At 39.3% G+C, this 13,452-nt stretch overlaps 1 protein-coding gene across 1 annotated transcript in view; it reads right to left on the bottom strand.

The window, feature by feature from the left end:
• Positions 1 to 13,452, bottom strand: part of LOC147227275 (piezo-type mechanosensitive ion channel component 2) — a 49,339-nt gene that overhangs the window by 11,627 nt on the left and 24,260 nt on the right. The window contains exons 22-44 of the mRNA XM_086159994.1: positions 12,957 to 12,989; positions 12,623 to 12,735; positions 11,721 to 11,896; positions 11,332 to 11,508; positions 11,090 to 11,254; positions 10,622 to 10,822; positions 10,337 to 10,541; positions 9,578 to 9,679; positions 9,336 to 9,501; positions 8,401 to 8,644; positions 8,189 to 8,285; positions 7,777 to 7,936; positions 6,941 to 7,030; positions 6,774 to 6,862; positions 5,601 to 5,663; positions 5,330 to 5,442; positions 4,781 to 4,901; positions 4,189 to 4,263; positions 3,861 to 4,027; positions 3,420 to 3,616; positions 2,041 to 2,202; positions 1,389 to 1,715; positions 1,046 to 1,304 (exon numbers count right to left, since the gene is read on the bottom strand). Of these exons, the coding sequence (XP_086016120.1) occupies positions 1,046 to 1,304; positions 1,389 to 1,715; positions 2,041 to 2,202; positions 3,420 to 3,616; positions 3,861 to 4,027; positions 4,189 to 4,263; positions 4,781 to 4,901; positions 5,330 to 5,442; positions 5,601 to 5,663; positions 6,774 to 6,862; positions 6,941 to 7,030; positions 7,777 to 7,936; positions 8,189 to 8,285; positions 8,401 to 8,644; positions 9,336 to 9,501; positions 9,578 to 9,679; positions 10,337 to 10,541; positions 10,622 to 10,822; positions 11,090 to 11,254; positions 11,332 to 11,508; positions 11,721 to 11,896; positions 12,623 to 12,735; positions 12,957 to 12,989 (3,502 nt within the window). The remainder of the gene's footprint in view (positions 1 to 1,045; positions 1,305 to 1,388; positions 1,716 to 2,040; positions 2,203 to 3,419; positions 3,617 to 3,860; positions 4,028 to 4,188; positions 4,264 to 4,780; positions 4,902 to 5,329; positions 5,443 to 5,600; positions 5,664 to 6,773; positions 6,863 to 6,940; positions 7,031 to 7,776; positions 7,937 to 8,188; positions 8,286 to 8,400; positions 8,645 to 9,335; positions 9,502 to 9,577; positions 9,680 to 10,336; positions 10,542 to 10,621; positions 10,823 to 11,089; positions 11,255 to 11,331; positions 11,509 to 11,720; positions 11,897 to 12,622; positions 12,736 to 12,956; positions 12,990 to 13,452) is intronic.

The following is a 13,452-nucleotide window of genomic DNA, read 5'->3' as shown; positions in this document are numbered from 1 at the left end:
CAGCCTTGGAAACCCATTATATGAAGTTCTCTGCGCACTGTTCTTGAGCTAATCTGAAGGCCACATGAAGTTTGTAGCAATTGACTCTGCAGAAACTCAATGACCTCTTCGCACCATGCACCTCAGCATCTGCCGACCCCACTCTGTCAGTTTACATGTCCTACCACTTCGTGGCTGAGTTGCTGTCATTCCCAAACACTTCCAGGATCTATTAATACCGCTGACAGTTGATTGCGGAATAATAAGGAGCAAGGAAATTTCACAACTGGATTTGCACAGGTGGCATCCTATCACAGTTCCACACTGGAAATCACTGAGCTCCTGAGAGTGACCCATTCTTTCACAAATGTTTGAGTAAAAAAAAAAAGTCTGCATGCCAAGGTGATTGATTATATACACCTGTGGCAATGGAAGTGATTGGAACACCTGATTCTGATTATTTTAATGCTTGGGCGAATACATTTGGCCATATAGTGCATATATATGGATACAGGATTGTCTCAGAAAATTAGAATATTGTGATAAAGTTCTTTATCTTCTGTCATAAAATTAAAAAAAACAAAAATGACTTTTTCATAATATTCTAATATTTTGAGATAGGATTTTTGAGTTTTCTTAAGATGTAAGCCATAATCAGCGATATTAAAATAATAAAAGGCTTGCAATATTTCAGTTGATTTGTAATGAATCCAGAATGTATGACATTTTTGTTTTTGTAGTTGCATTACAGAAGATAAAGAACTTTATCACAAGATTCTAATTTCTGAGACAGTCCTGTATACACACACAAACACACACACACACACACACACACACACACACACACACACACACACACACACACACACATTTATGCAATATATCTCAGTTATCTCAAAATTCTTTTAAAATCTAATGAAAATGTCACCTTCTGTGAATCTGTGACTTTTAATATTTAAGTGTAAAATTTGTTGTTTTTTTTTGTTTTTTTTTTATATTTACTCTATATAGAAAGTAAACATTGACATTATAATGATTATTTGATGGTGACTATGTACAAACCCACCTCCGTGTAGATAATTGCCGTCATCCAGAAGCGTTTAGTGGGCCGAGGCACCGACAGCATCGCCCAGAGGAAGATGAGGATCGGCAGGATGAGGGAGAGGAATGAAGCTGACACAATATGGTTCAGGATGATGACAAAGTAGCACAGCATCTCTGACTTGGACACCATGGTGTTGTAGAGGGCAAAAAGCAGCTTCAGAGGCCTTGGCAACGTCAGGAAAAACTTATCAGATTCCGAGATCTCATCGTTTTCAAACATTCTGCGGGAGGGATGAATTGAAGCAGTTTAATAATTCATTTTGTGATTCAGCAGGTTTTTCTTTAGTACTACCGACTGTACTAACTTGTTCAGCAGCAGCTCGCTGGCAGTTAGGTTCCTTGTCTCCTGACTCAATGCCCTGGGAGACTCAGTCAGATCAACACTTCGCCCCCCATCACTGTCCCTGGAACTCAGAGAGGCTCTTTCTTGATATTCCATGTATTCTTTGTCTGTGTAGCAGCGGTCTTCCTCGACTAGGTCTTCCCTCACAGGCCAGAGGACCCCTTCTGCTACATCATCCTCCTCCTCCTTTCCTGAGACATCCTCCTGTTCTTGCTCATGTTTCTTTTCATCTTCTCCTTCATCGCCCTCCTCTTCCCACTCCTCTTCTTGAGAGACACTTTCTTCATGGCTTTTGAGTAAAGGATAGTCAGATGGATTGTAACTTCATAGATACACTCAAGGTCTATCAAGTATTGGTTAAAACCGTGATGTTCTCGTTACATTTTAAAGATAAAGCTACGAAAAAGTACAGTAGCCGAAGTAAGCAGGCTTCTGCTTAGTGTTTTTAACTCCTAGGTCTAAAGATAAAGACGAAAAATGTTCCCGTTATAAAACTGTGATGTGACCATGATATACTGATGAAATTTTGTTGACCCTTCAAATTAAATTCAGGTCTGATTACAACAATAAAACAATCATTCATCTACAGATTCCCAACTTATTTTGTTCTTCACCTTTGCGAGATTTCATCAGTCTCGAAGGAGGTCAGGTCAATATTGGCTGATTTCAGGAGCCTCCGTCGGAGCTGATCAGCAGCGGGCGTCACAACGGGAGGTTCATCCAGCTCCTCCTGCGTCGGCTGTCGAGAGCCCAGCATCGTCTCGTCTGTCATACAGCTTGGGATCGGCACGAGAAGATTAGATTTATTTCGTGCAAGGCCAAGTGGTTGACAGGTAAACACCTCAAAGGTGAAGAGACACATTAAAGATATTAAATACATAGAGCATTAATCTACCAATATATTCACTGTCACTACTCTGTACATGACCGAACTATCTCAGTCTGGCTTCTCTGACTTTATCTCCAAAACAACTAACATGTGCTGTCCTTCTGATGGACTCCTATCCATCCCAGTCGCTCTCATAGTGATCCTCAACATTTTCATCTCTGCTACCTCCAGCTCTGCTGCCTGTTATTTCCTCAATGCAATTGTCTCTAAACCACGGCATCATTGGCCTCATCATCGTCTCGTGCACCTTTCCATTCATCCTGGCTTATACTTTATTATTGCACATCACACCTGACAGTTTTCCACACCCGTTCCAGCCTGCTTACATACGTTTCTTCACATTTTTCCACATTCTCCATGGCCATGGAATGTTGATCCTGGGTAATTAAAATTCTACACCCTCTTTATCTCTACTCCCTATAACCTCAGCATTCCATTCACACACATGTATTCTGTCTTACTGAGCCTAACCTTAATTCCTGTACTTTCAGGGCATACCTCAAACCCAGATTTTCCTCCACCTGCTCCCTGCTCTCACTACAGATCACAACATATTGTGAACATTGAGAACATTGAGAATCCTGTCTAACCTCATTTGTCAGCATGTTAATCAAGATAGCAGAATCGGTAACCCTCCTTATTTGGAAACAAATATACTGCTCAAAAAAATAAAGGGAACACACTAAAGGGAACAACACAATGTAACTCCAAGTCAATCACACTTCTGTGAAATCATAGTGTCCACTCAGGAAGCAACACAGATTCATTTTGACTTGTTTTAAGGACATTACATCAAAGTTGGATCAGCCTGGAGTTTGTTTTTACACTTTAATTTTGAGTGTGATTCCTAATCCAGACCTCCATGGGTTGATACAATTGATTTCCATTGATCATTTTTGTGTGATCTTGTTGTCAGCACATTCAACTGTGTAAAGAGAAAAGTATTTCATAAGAATATTTCATTCATTTAGATCTAGGATGTGTTTTTTAAGTGTTCCCTTTATTTTTTTGAGCAGTGTAGTTCAAGCTGAGTATCTGATATGTGATCCTTCAGGGTTGGCCACCCTGTTTGAGGTCAATGTGTGAGTGACTCCTGACACCCACCTGGACACACTGCTGGCCCAGGACACCCTGGAGGGTTGGTTCATTAGCTTGGTATAGGTGTGGTGTGAAGACGGGAGAGGGGGTGGCGAGGAGGGAGGAACGGCTGCATCGAGTTCTTCCTGAGATAACATGGTGTTCTGACGGGACATCCAGTTTTCGTAAAATTGCTTCACACTTTCCTGGCTCACCTCTTTGCCCTGAAGAATCGAGGGAGAAGGGTGAGATGTGAGGAGCGATCTGGTGTTAAATATGTGGTGAGCATCTGCTCCGCAGGGGTATTCTGTTGACACCAAAACTTGAAAATTTTGCATAAAGTGATACTGTATTATCTCTGAGGACCCCTTGCAAGTGAGGGGACAGATCGGCATGTCAAAACGCTGATAAAGAATGATCTCATTTTAGCATCAAAACATTTTTCAACTCAGTTTCATGCTTTCCAACCTTCTTCTGCTGCTGGTTGAGTAATGCTCGCTCGAAGCAGAGAACCTTGGAAATATCCTGGCTGTCTTTACAGAAGGAGTTTAGTCCCTGCGTTAGGTCATCAAGGAGGGACTGAATGAAGACCCAGAAGAATTTCAATGTACTGATGACACGCTGCAGTATGTTTTCTGTCGGGCATAAAATTGTGATCTTATCAGGGCAATTGACTTTAACTGCCGTTTGTCTGTATCAAAGAATTGCAGAATTAGGAATTGTCTTGCACTTATTTGTAGAAAAACATGATTGAATTTTGTTGTTTTGTTTTGATATTTAATCTTCCTTCAATTACCGTTTTCCTCCTCACTTTCCTCTGCCACCGTACTTTCATCCAGTTCATCCTCACTTGAATCGATCCTGTCAATACCTGGGCAAAAGAGATTTTCATCACTATGTTTCACTTTCAATAACATTAACATAACTCGGAATTGTATACCCGGTTTTTAGATGTTGCAAATCAAACTGCATATATGTTTTTTAATAGTGACGCTTTCAAATTACGTGTCCACATTCATCATCACGTTGTAAATACCTGGATTTAATCAGCAACTTGTAAAATATAGATTTTTATATGCTACTAAGAACTTTTCCTGCACTGTCACTTCTTATCTGTAATGATTTAAATATATTATACACAATTTTAGTAGTAGTGTCAAAATCGTCCCTCTTTATTTTAAATTTCCACCTGTGTACCAATCCCCAAGACAGACTCATAATATATTGTGCTGTGCTGAATCATTACACCTTTTGTCTCAAATATAACAGCAGCTAAATTATTATAATATTCACTGTAACATAGTCAGAATGAAAACTAAAGCATCAACCGACTCTCAAATTGAAAGACTAAACCAGATGAAAATGAAGTTGGGATTGAATAATCTCACCCTGTAGTCTCTGCAGCTCTCTCTTTGCCCTATTCTTCTCCTCTTTCTTCATTTTTTTCTTCTCTTTCTTCAAATCCTTCAACGCTGACTTCGAGCTGGTCATCCAGGCTTCATAGGCCAACTGGGAGTAGAACCAGACACACATAACTGATGAGGAAACAGTGGGGAAACAGCGGATGTGCTCATTTCGAGCTGAGGCCATGTGCATAGAAGGGCTGGGTGTTACGTAAAGTATTACTATCCTGATATTGACTTTATCATCCATACGTTATAAATCAACAGCAATTGTGTATTGATCAGTGAACCATTACAAAATTAGAAATGAATGAATAAACACTGAAAATGTAATTGGATACTTTCCCATAACTAGGAGGACATCTGGATTATTATCTTTGAGATAAAAAAAAAAAAAAATTGACATGATGTCACAGTTCCACAATATTTGAAATATCTCAATATATTTTCAAGTCATGGCACAGAGTATTTCAATGTTTCTGTTTTACTTTGTAGTTATTTCTTAGTTTTGGTTTGGTGTTTTTGGGCTTCAACCTGAAAAGCTGTTTTCTTCTTTGGCGGTTCCTCCTCCTCTTTCTTTTCTGTGACCTCCTCTTCCTCATCCTCACTGTCACTCTCAAACAGATGGTATCCACAGTTGTTTTCCACTGGATAAAAACAAAACATAGTCATAAAGCTGATGGGGAAATACTGTGGTGGAAAAATTCAGTGGCTTGATTGCAAATTTCTAACGATACAAAGGAAAGCGTTGTAGGATATGGAGTGGTTGTGATGGGCAGTGTTGTGCGGGTGGTGTTATGATCACCTCCAGGCTTTGAAACCCACGGCTTCCACCATTTTCCTGCATCCATCTTCTCCTTCTCCTCATCTGAAAACAAACTTCTGTTCATTAAACTGTTGGTTTTTAGTACGAATGGAGATTTATTGACAGTGGGGAATATATCCAGGTGACAACCACTTGACTGAATTTAAATATCACAAAATGAAATTGTCACAAGACCATATTTGCTGTCCTTTTTGGGGAAGCTAAGGTTGAGAAATAAACAATTCAGTCCCAAAGTGTGAGCATGTGAGCCCTCTACCATTGAAATGTGGTACTACAGATGAATGTTCTCTTCCTTTTATACTTGTAGATTCGTACTGTAATTACCATTCAATATTTACATTTGAATTATCCTAACACAAGTCATTAAACCCTTTCGTGAGATTTGAATTCAAGATAATTCTAATTGATGTATTTTCACCACACAACCGGTCCTACAAGTTGTCTGCTGAGAAAGAGGGCAAACTCATTGTGTCAGATTAAGTCTTCATAACTGAAAAACCAAAAGAATCTATGAGAGGGACTCAAGTGGGTAAACTGAACTATTTTTAGGATTTAGAAGTATCATCTGTTTGTCTGTCTTTCTATACTACCATACCTATACTATAAATTATTGTAAGAATTTTAATGCCTGTATTTTGTATGCAGTATTCTGCAGTGCTTCCAAACCAAAGCCTGAGACACTGTAATCTAATACCATGTTGAGAAGATTATTTGACATAATATAAAAGTATTGGTGATCCCCATAAGCTTCTGTGATTCAGTACAAACATTTGGACTGAAATCATGGCTACACAAAGATAATAAAATTTAGTTTGAAACAACATTATCATGAAGGTTTTTATTGACTACATATATACAAGTGGGGTTGTATTTCCCAATGGTGTTGAACTTGACTGCAATTATTGAAAGGTTCTTCAAACATTGTAAGACCTCATTAACATGCATGAAAGACACAGAATATTACACACATCTTGAAATTTTTTGCACTTCAATGTAAAAAAAAACATTCATTACAGCCTTAATTATGAAGAAATAACTTAGTCCCAAACTTGTGGACAGTGACAACAAAACTGAAGCATCATGACCCTTGTAAGGATAGAAAATGTGACAGTTTTGCTCAGCAGGTCTATTGAAATTAGAGATTTTTGTTACCCAGTGTCACCTGCTCCTGGTCTACACCAATTTCTTGTTTCCCTGCCGCTTCTGGGCGACTTCTCTGTTTTGATTTGATCTTCTCCATTCTGCCAGAAGATGGGGCAAGTTAACAACTTTCTTGCCATTATTTTTAAGTTCAAAGACAGTTATTTAAATGCTCTTACTGTTTCTTTAGAGTCTCCACAGATTTCTTCTCCATTTCGAGTCTGGCAGCCACCTGTTTCTTTACTTTCGCCTCAAACAGCTCGGCACCCCTTAACAAAGGATGTTTAGGGAAAGAGCAAGATTCATCATTATTGTCTATATTCCTTCAACAGGTCAATTGTAATAGGGATCTTCTTCACTAAAGTTTTAAAGAGAGTCTTGTGATTATTTTAGAGGATATTGATGTCCTGTTTAAGATACTTGTCTCCATATGAAACATTTCCAAGTAGAATTGTCCACAAGGAAACCACAGCCATAAGCAGATGGTTGTAATAATGTTCCAGTCTGTATTTTGTAGTTGATGATTTAAGAATATGTTGCAATTCATTTATCTTTTCTTAAAATGTTTTTTTTGTCATCTTTTTCTCCCTTCTTTGGATTAATTATTTCAATCAATGTGTGGGCTTATTGTATATAAAATGTGTTTAGAAACTGTAAAAGAAAACTGAATAGCATCTTTACTTATTGATACAACTTTAATGAAAAACAGCCACAGAATCTTTGAATAAGTGATTAATTGAACATATGTGTTACTGGTAAAGCAGGGCAATTCCTCTAATTATCATTTCACTCCTTAAAAAAAAACTCAACAATAATAATTAATGGCAGCAACTTTGAAAGAATAGTGGGGGGGGGGGGGTAACCAGAATTAAAAAAAATAGATGAAAAGATCAGTTATTCTACACTTATTGCAATTTAGATGCATTGATGTTGTTCTCTAATCTTTATGTATGTGCCTTCATGCTGCTGTCATGTTTGCTGTGGACTGAATTGGTAGACTGTTAAGAGTACAGACCTGGAGGCTAATATCTTGGAAGACCTGAGGTCTGAAACCACGTAGAGGAAGTAGTAACTGAGGAAAACTCTCCTCTGCGCCAAGAGGACAGTGAAACATATTGCATCCCAGACAATACCCGCCTCCCCCTCTGGCAGCTCGCACTCATCATCAGGATCGGCTGAAAAACACACGGCATCCACTTTCATAGAACTAAACAAACATGAGTATCCAGTTTACTCAAGTGTTTAGAAAGAGGCATTTTTAAGACTTTAGAATGGGTGACTTGTTGGGGAACCAGTACTGTAAAACAGAGAAACCGATTCTGATCACACACGGGGTTGTCTCAGACATATAGACAAAAACCTATTGATTTACAATCACAGTATGGCAGTGAGGTTTGAGACGTCATCATCGTGTTCCAGATACTCACGAACATCGTAGCCTTTTATGGTGCAGAACATGCTGAAGGCCTGAATAAACCAGCATGCACTCTTCAAAAGGCTGTCCAGGTAGGCACAAGAACCGAGCTATAAACAAAATAATTTAAGTAAGAGACCAGAAACTTTAGGACTAAAACATGCATTACATGGAAACAAGGCAACAATCATCAGTGCAGACAAGACTGCGGTGCAAAACACTCACAGACAGCAGGTTCTTCATGGCGATCACAAAGCAGGTGTAGCCAATGAGCCAGTCCCAAAGTCGCAAGATGTACCTGACAGGCTGCATCAACACGCTGCCACCGAACAGCATGAAGTAGAAACAGGCCATCAGATATCCCAGACAGAAGATGTTGATCCGTGTGGTGCCAGTGATGAAGATGAGGCAGAGCACCAGCCAAAAGAAATAGCTGAACACGAACACCTTTACCATGTCCAGGTAACACCTAAACAATAAAAAGGTTGTATTCCTGTAATTGCGTGTCACTTCTTGGGTTTTTTTTTTCAAATAGTCAAAAATCCTGAAAACCATAATGAATCTAACAAAAATGAAAAAATAAAATATATACGCTTATTCCATAGTAAAAAATCTTTATGCAACCAAAGAGTTTACTACAGACTGAATTAAGGGTTCAGTGTTTATGAGAAATGAAAACTGATTGTCATGGTGATGCAAGGGTTCTCAATTTTGAGATTTGTCCATTGAAAAAAATACATTTTGCATTCATTTTGATGTCTTTTTTAACATTATTAATGCTGCATACATTGCCATGGGTTGACTTACTGTACTGACCAGTATAAGCCAATAACTCAGTTTCGATTACTTGACATAGTTTATGACTTCCTTCAAACCCTCTTTACTTGACTGCACTGGGAATGAATAGGTCAAGTGCCGGAAAGAGCAAGATAGTGAAATGAAACCCATAAATGAATTGGGAGTAACGATCTAGACGGCGGCAGATCTTAACTTTGTCTCAAGCCAGCTGTGAGTGCTGATGAGGCAATTTCTGTTTACCAGAACAGCTTTCATGAGATTGACAATACACGTGAATTACAGCGCTGACTCAGCCCCTTCAGGCTGCTGAAATGACCACAAACACAAATTCCCCTGACTCGTCCACGCCTGGTGTTTCTAACCTGCAATGGAGGAAGTTGTTGACCGGTATGAACTGGTTGAAGGAGCAGGGATCCAGACTGCGGCTGATCTCCACATTGTCTCCGGCCAGGAGTCGCACTGCCGCCCGGTTCTCCGCCTCAAACACCTGCCACTGCAGAGAGGTGCAGAGCAACAGGAGGTGGTCATCTGTGGAGAGATGAAGAATTGGGACTGAGACTCGGCACGGAGGAGGAAAGGGGAGAAGAAGAGAGAAGAAGCTCACAGAATATGAATGAAGGACTGGGTCTCATGGCGAAGTCAGGCAGATAAAACCATTTGATGATGTTTGATGTCAGTGGATGAGCTGCTGTCCTCCAGGGGTAATCTGACGTGGGAATGAAACATCACCTGATAAATAAAAATGATCTATTTTGAGCACGGGTTGTTTCTGTATTTCTTTGCATAAAATGATTATTTTTTTGTTTTTCGCAGAAAGACGTTTTGTATTTGTTTTGCAAGTGTCCCGGTCTGGTCTTTCTCCACTGTCATGTAAAGAGGGATGTGATGTTTTTGCATGATAATGAATGTAGCACTTTGTAGAAAATGACAACTTTTCTTTATAGCCGAGATTCTTTCCCATTAACAGATTGTACACCAAGGTTTCTTTTCCTTAATGTCAAAGCAAAAAGTCTTGCTCTTTGAAAGCCCAATTCACTGCACAAAATAAAAACGGTTTACTCCATTCTTGGTGCCAACAATCCATCCCATTTGAATTTTATTGAGATATTAGCCAAAGATCTGTCGGCTTTTTCTCTAATACGATCAGGTTTAATGGAGGATTCCTTAAGATGATAAAAGTGCCAAAAAATCAAATAAGAATGCTTCTTTCATTGAGCAGTTCAATCAAGGACGATTTTTTTTCCAAATGAAACAGCTCAAAACAAAGCTGGCATCTCAGGCACCATGCAAGTACAATGAAAAGGAATTGAAAAGTTTGATCTATCAACACAAGAATACTGATCATTTTTACAAAGTGGCATACCAACACAGAGGGCCGGAGGAACACCGATGCAGAGCAGGTACTGCAACACCATCAGACCCGCGGTGAAGCAACAGTATTTTGGCCAAACCTCCCCGACAGCTTTCCTTCGTCGCCGTGACACAACAGCCATCAAGGCACAGGAGTGGAGCAGGGCGTAGAAGTCCATCCTCTGACCAATGACGTTGACAGCCACTATTAAACTAATCTAAGAGGAAATGTTGTCATGGTAAGGCTTAAGCTTGAAGTTACATACTGAACCCTTCAAAAACCTGGACAACTCTTTACCTCTAGTCCAAATCTGTAGAAGAAGAAGTTGATAAAGTACTTGATGCAGGGCAAGATGCCGTGATCCAGCTGCTGCCTCGTGATGCCCTGGAAGATTATGCTGTAGGGCGGAGCCTTCAGGCTGTTATGGAGACGATAGTAGACCTGGTGCCGATACACTGTCGCCTCAAACACCAGTAGTCCGAGCACCATCAGATGGTTCTACAACACATAGCATCCATTGGTCTAATTGTACAAATGTTTTGAAAGCACGGCAACAGGTGCTGTTTGTTTTGTAACCTATTTGATATTAATTAATCAATGCAGGCTATTAGAGATAATCCATATTAGAAAAATTTGGGCCATGGATTCTATTTGCAACCAGTATCATATTCAGCTCCATGAGTCAACTTTTGTGTTTTGTCTTGGTCCTACAAAAGGTTTCTAGATTTTCTGAAGCCAGTGAGGGGAGCAAGTGGTTCATCATACCCTTAGACAGGGAAGGATCCTGCCCTCACATTTGCGTAGAGCGCCACACCAGTAGACCGGGTCTACAGGATCAATGTAGAGAACAGATCTCCTCAGTAGCTCTGCCATGTTTCCGCTCATCTCTGCCCCACTGAATGGGTCCGAGCTGTTGGAAGGCACCAGGCCCTGAGATACCAGATGGATACAACAAGGTACTTCAGATCAGTTCAAATGTGAGAGGCTAGTACCATATCTATACTTACAGCAGTACAATTTGAAGAGTATTCATGGGGTTTGATGACCTTCAGCTGATAAAACATCTTGCACACCACCATGACGCAGGCCCACACAGCTGAGATGCTCGACGCCAGAGGTCGTAGCCGTGGAAACGGGATCGCAAACACCCACAAAACCAGGAAAAGGAAGTTCATCAGAGACACCTGTACACATTGAAATCGATTTTAGGTTTTTATGACAAACACCAGTGGAGGCTTGATCAGCTGATGATAAAAAAACATAATGAAAAGGCAAAATGTCAAATCTATGTACTTAATACATGAAGCAATAGTTTTTAATTTGTCTTTTTTTTCCTACAATACATTACATACACTACAATACAATACATCGACTTTTTTTTCCTACAATGTCGCACCTCTTCCAGTGACACAAAGATGATGCCAGAGGAAACTATTTTGAAGCCATGGAGCTCCATTAGTCTCCAGCTCAGCTCCTGAAGTCTGTGCAGTCCTGACAGGGCACTGATGAGCAGCAGGCTTGCCCGGTCCACAATCACAACCCACTTGTCCTCATCAGAATGAGGGTCACCCTCTGGTAGGGGACGGGATGAAGGTCAAGCAGATGACAAAACAAGGAAGTGAGGAATTGAGTTTAAGAATCATTTTGACAACAAACGAGTTTCTCAACAATTTTTTAGAAAAAAAAAATACACATGCTTGTTAAAGTAGTAGGTTATTTTTTCCCTCCTGAGTGAAGGAGGCAGTGTTTCCATGAAGTCCACACACAATTCAGTTGGCTTGAGGATATAACGTTTGAGGAACAACATAAGAAAAATGAAAAAAAATGGAAATTAAAAATCATTAGAATTTTGAAGAACATGTTTCCTTTCTTATTTTGTATTCAGTGCACATCATAAAATAAGATATTTAGGTTTACCAAGCTTTCTGTTCTCTGTTAATTCTGATCTTTCCAGGTATTTTTAAAATCACACAGACAGATATTTTCAGAATATTTCTTTTTTGATTTTTTGGCTTCTTATCTTTGTTTTCATGTCATCTGTTAAAAAGAACAAATTATAGCTAAATTGTCATATAACTCCCTTTTAGCAGGGCAGATATCACAAGCATCGCCAGCAGCTCTCCTGCATTCTGGGGAATTACAATTCAGTTAATTTGATAAAGCAACCTAATTTTTTCGCTGAAACACCCTTTATCTTCTGTCATATTTTCAATACTTGATTCAGTATTGCTACATTGCACATGCTATTTCTTTTAGAAGACAATAACCGAGCTGTTGTGATCTGGATGCTTTTGTTACCTTCTTCTTTTGACTGTTTTAGCTCTTTATCTCCTTTCTCCAATGACGACTGCAATCCAAGACTGTCCAGAGTCTCCTGACTTTTCCCACTTCCCATGTTTTCTTTCACAAGCCTACAGGACCACAAGAAAATATTTTCATCCACACAATTATTACAAAACCCAACCCCAAGAAATTAATGAAGATTACCTGCAGGTTTGGTGTCAGTGTACAGGTATTTTTTAAGATTTATTAAAACTAAATACTGCTGTCAGGCACTTAATAACATACCAGTTGCCATTTATTTCAACAGAGTAACAGTAAAACAGCACTTTCAAACCAAAAACATTCTCACCTTTTCTGTAACTTTTCAACATTTTCTTTGATACTGGAAATTAAAACAGAGAAAGGACAGTCTGTTGACATGATAGTTAGAAGGGTTGTAATTCTCTTATGTTTAACATGTCAAACTATGATGAAATATAAAGTCAACATCACCTTTCTAATCAACTCAGTTCATACGTCAGGAGAGAGATAAAGCTGATTTCCCACAACTCAGACATTTTGTTCCACCTAGGTTATACGTTTAGACTGTATTGCAAGAATTCTGGTCAAATTAAGAGCAAATTTTGCCCGCAGAAGAGATGTTTCTGTCCGTTTTTTCCTTCTTCTCATATTTTAGCTCTTGAAGATACACAGACACCTCACACAACAATGGTAAAGGTGAAGAAGCAGAGAACTCAAGAGGAGCTCCCTGTGAATTTATTTCATGAGAGAACAATATGAAGTAATTTCTGTTGGTCTTTTTTTCTACTGCTATATGGGGAAATGAAGGGACACAAGACTTTTGG

Source organism: Fistularia commersonii, chromosome 14 (assembly GCF_037954325.1).
Source record: "Fistularia commersonii isolate RoL2024-O1a breed Wild chromosome 14, RoL_Fcom_v1.0, whole genome shotgun sequence".
NCBI classification, from domain to species: Eukaryota; Metazoa; Chordata; class Actinopteri; order Syngnathiformes; family Fistulariidae; genus Fistularia; species Fistularia commersonii.
The sequence above is the reverse complement of the archived record's forward strand: the minus strand, read 5'-3'. Positions and strand labels throughout refer to the sequence as shown.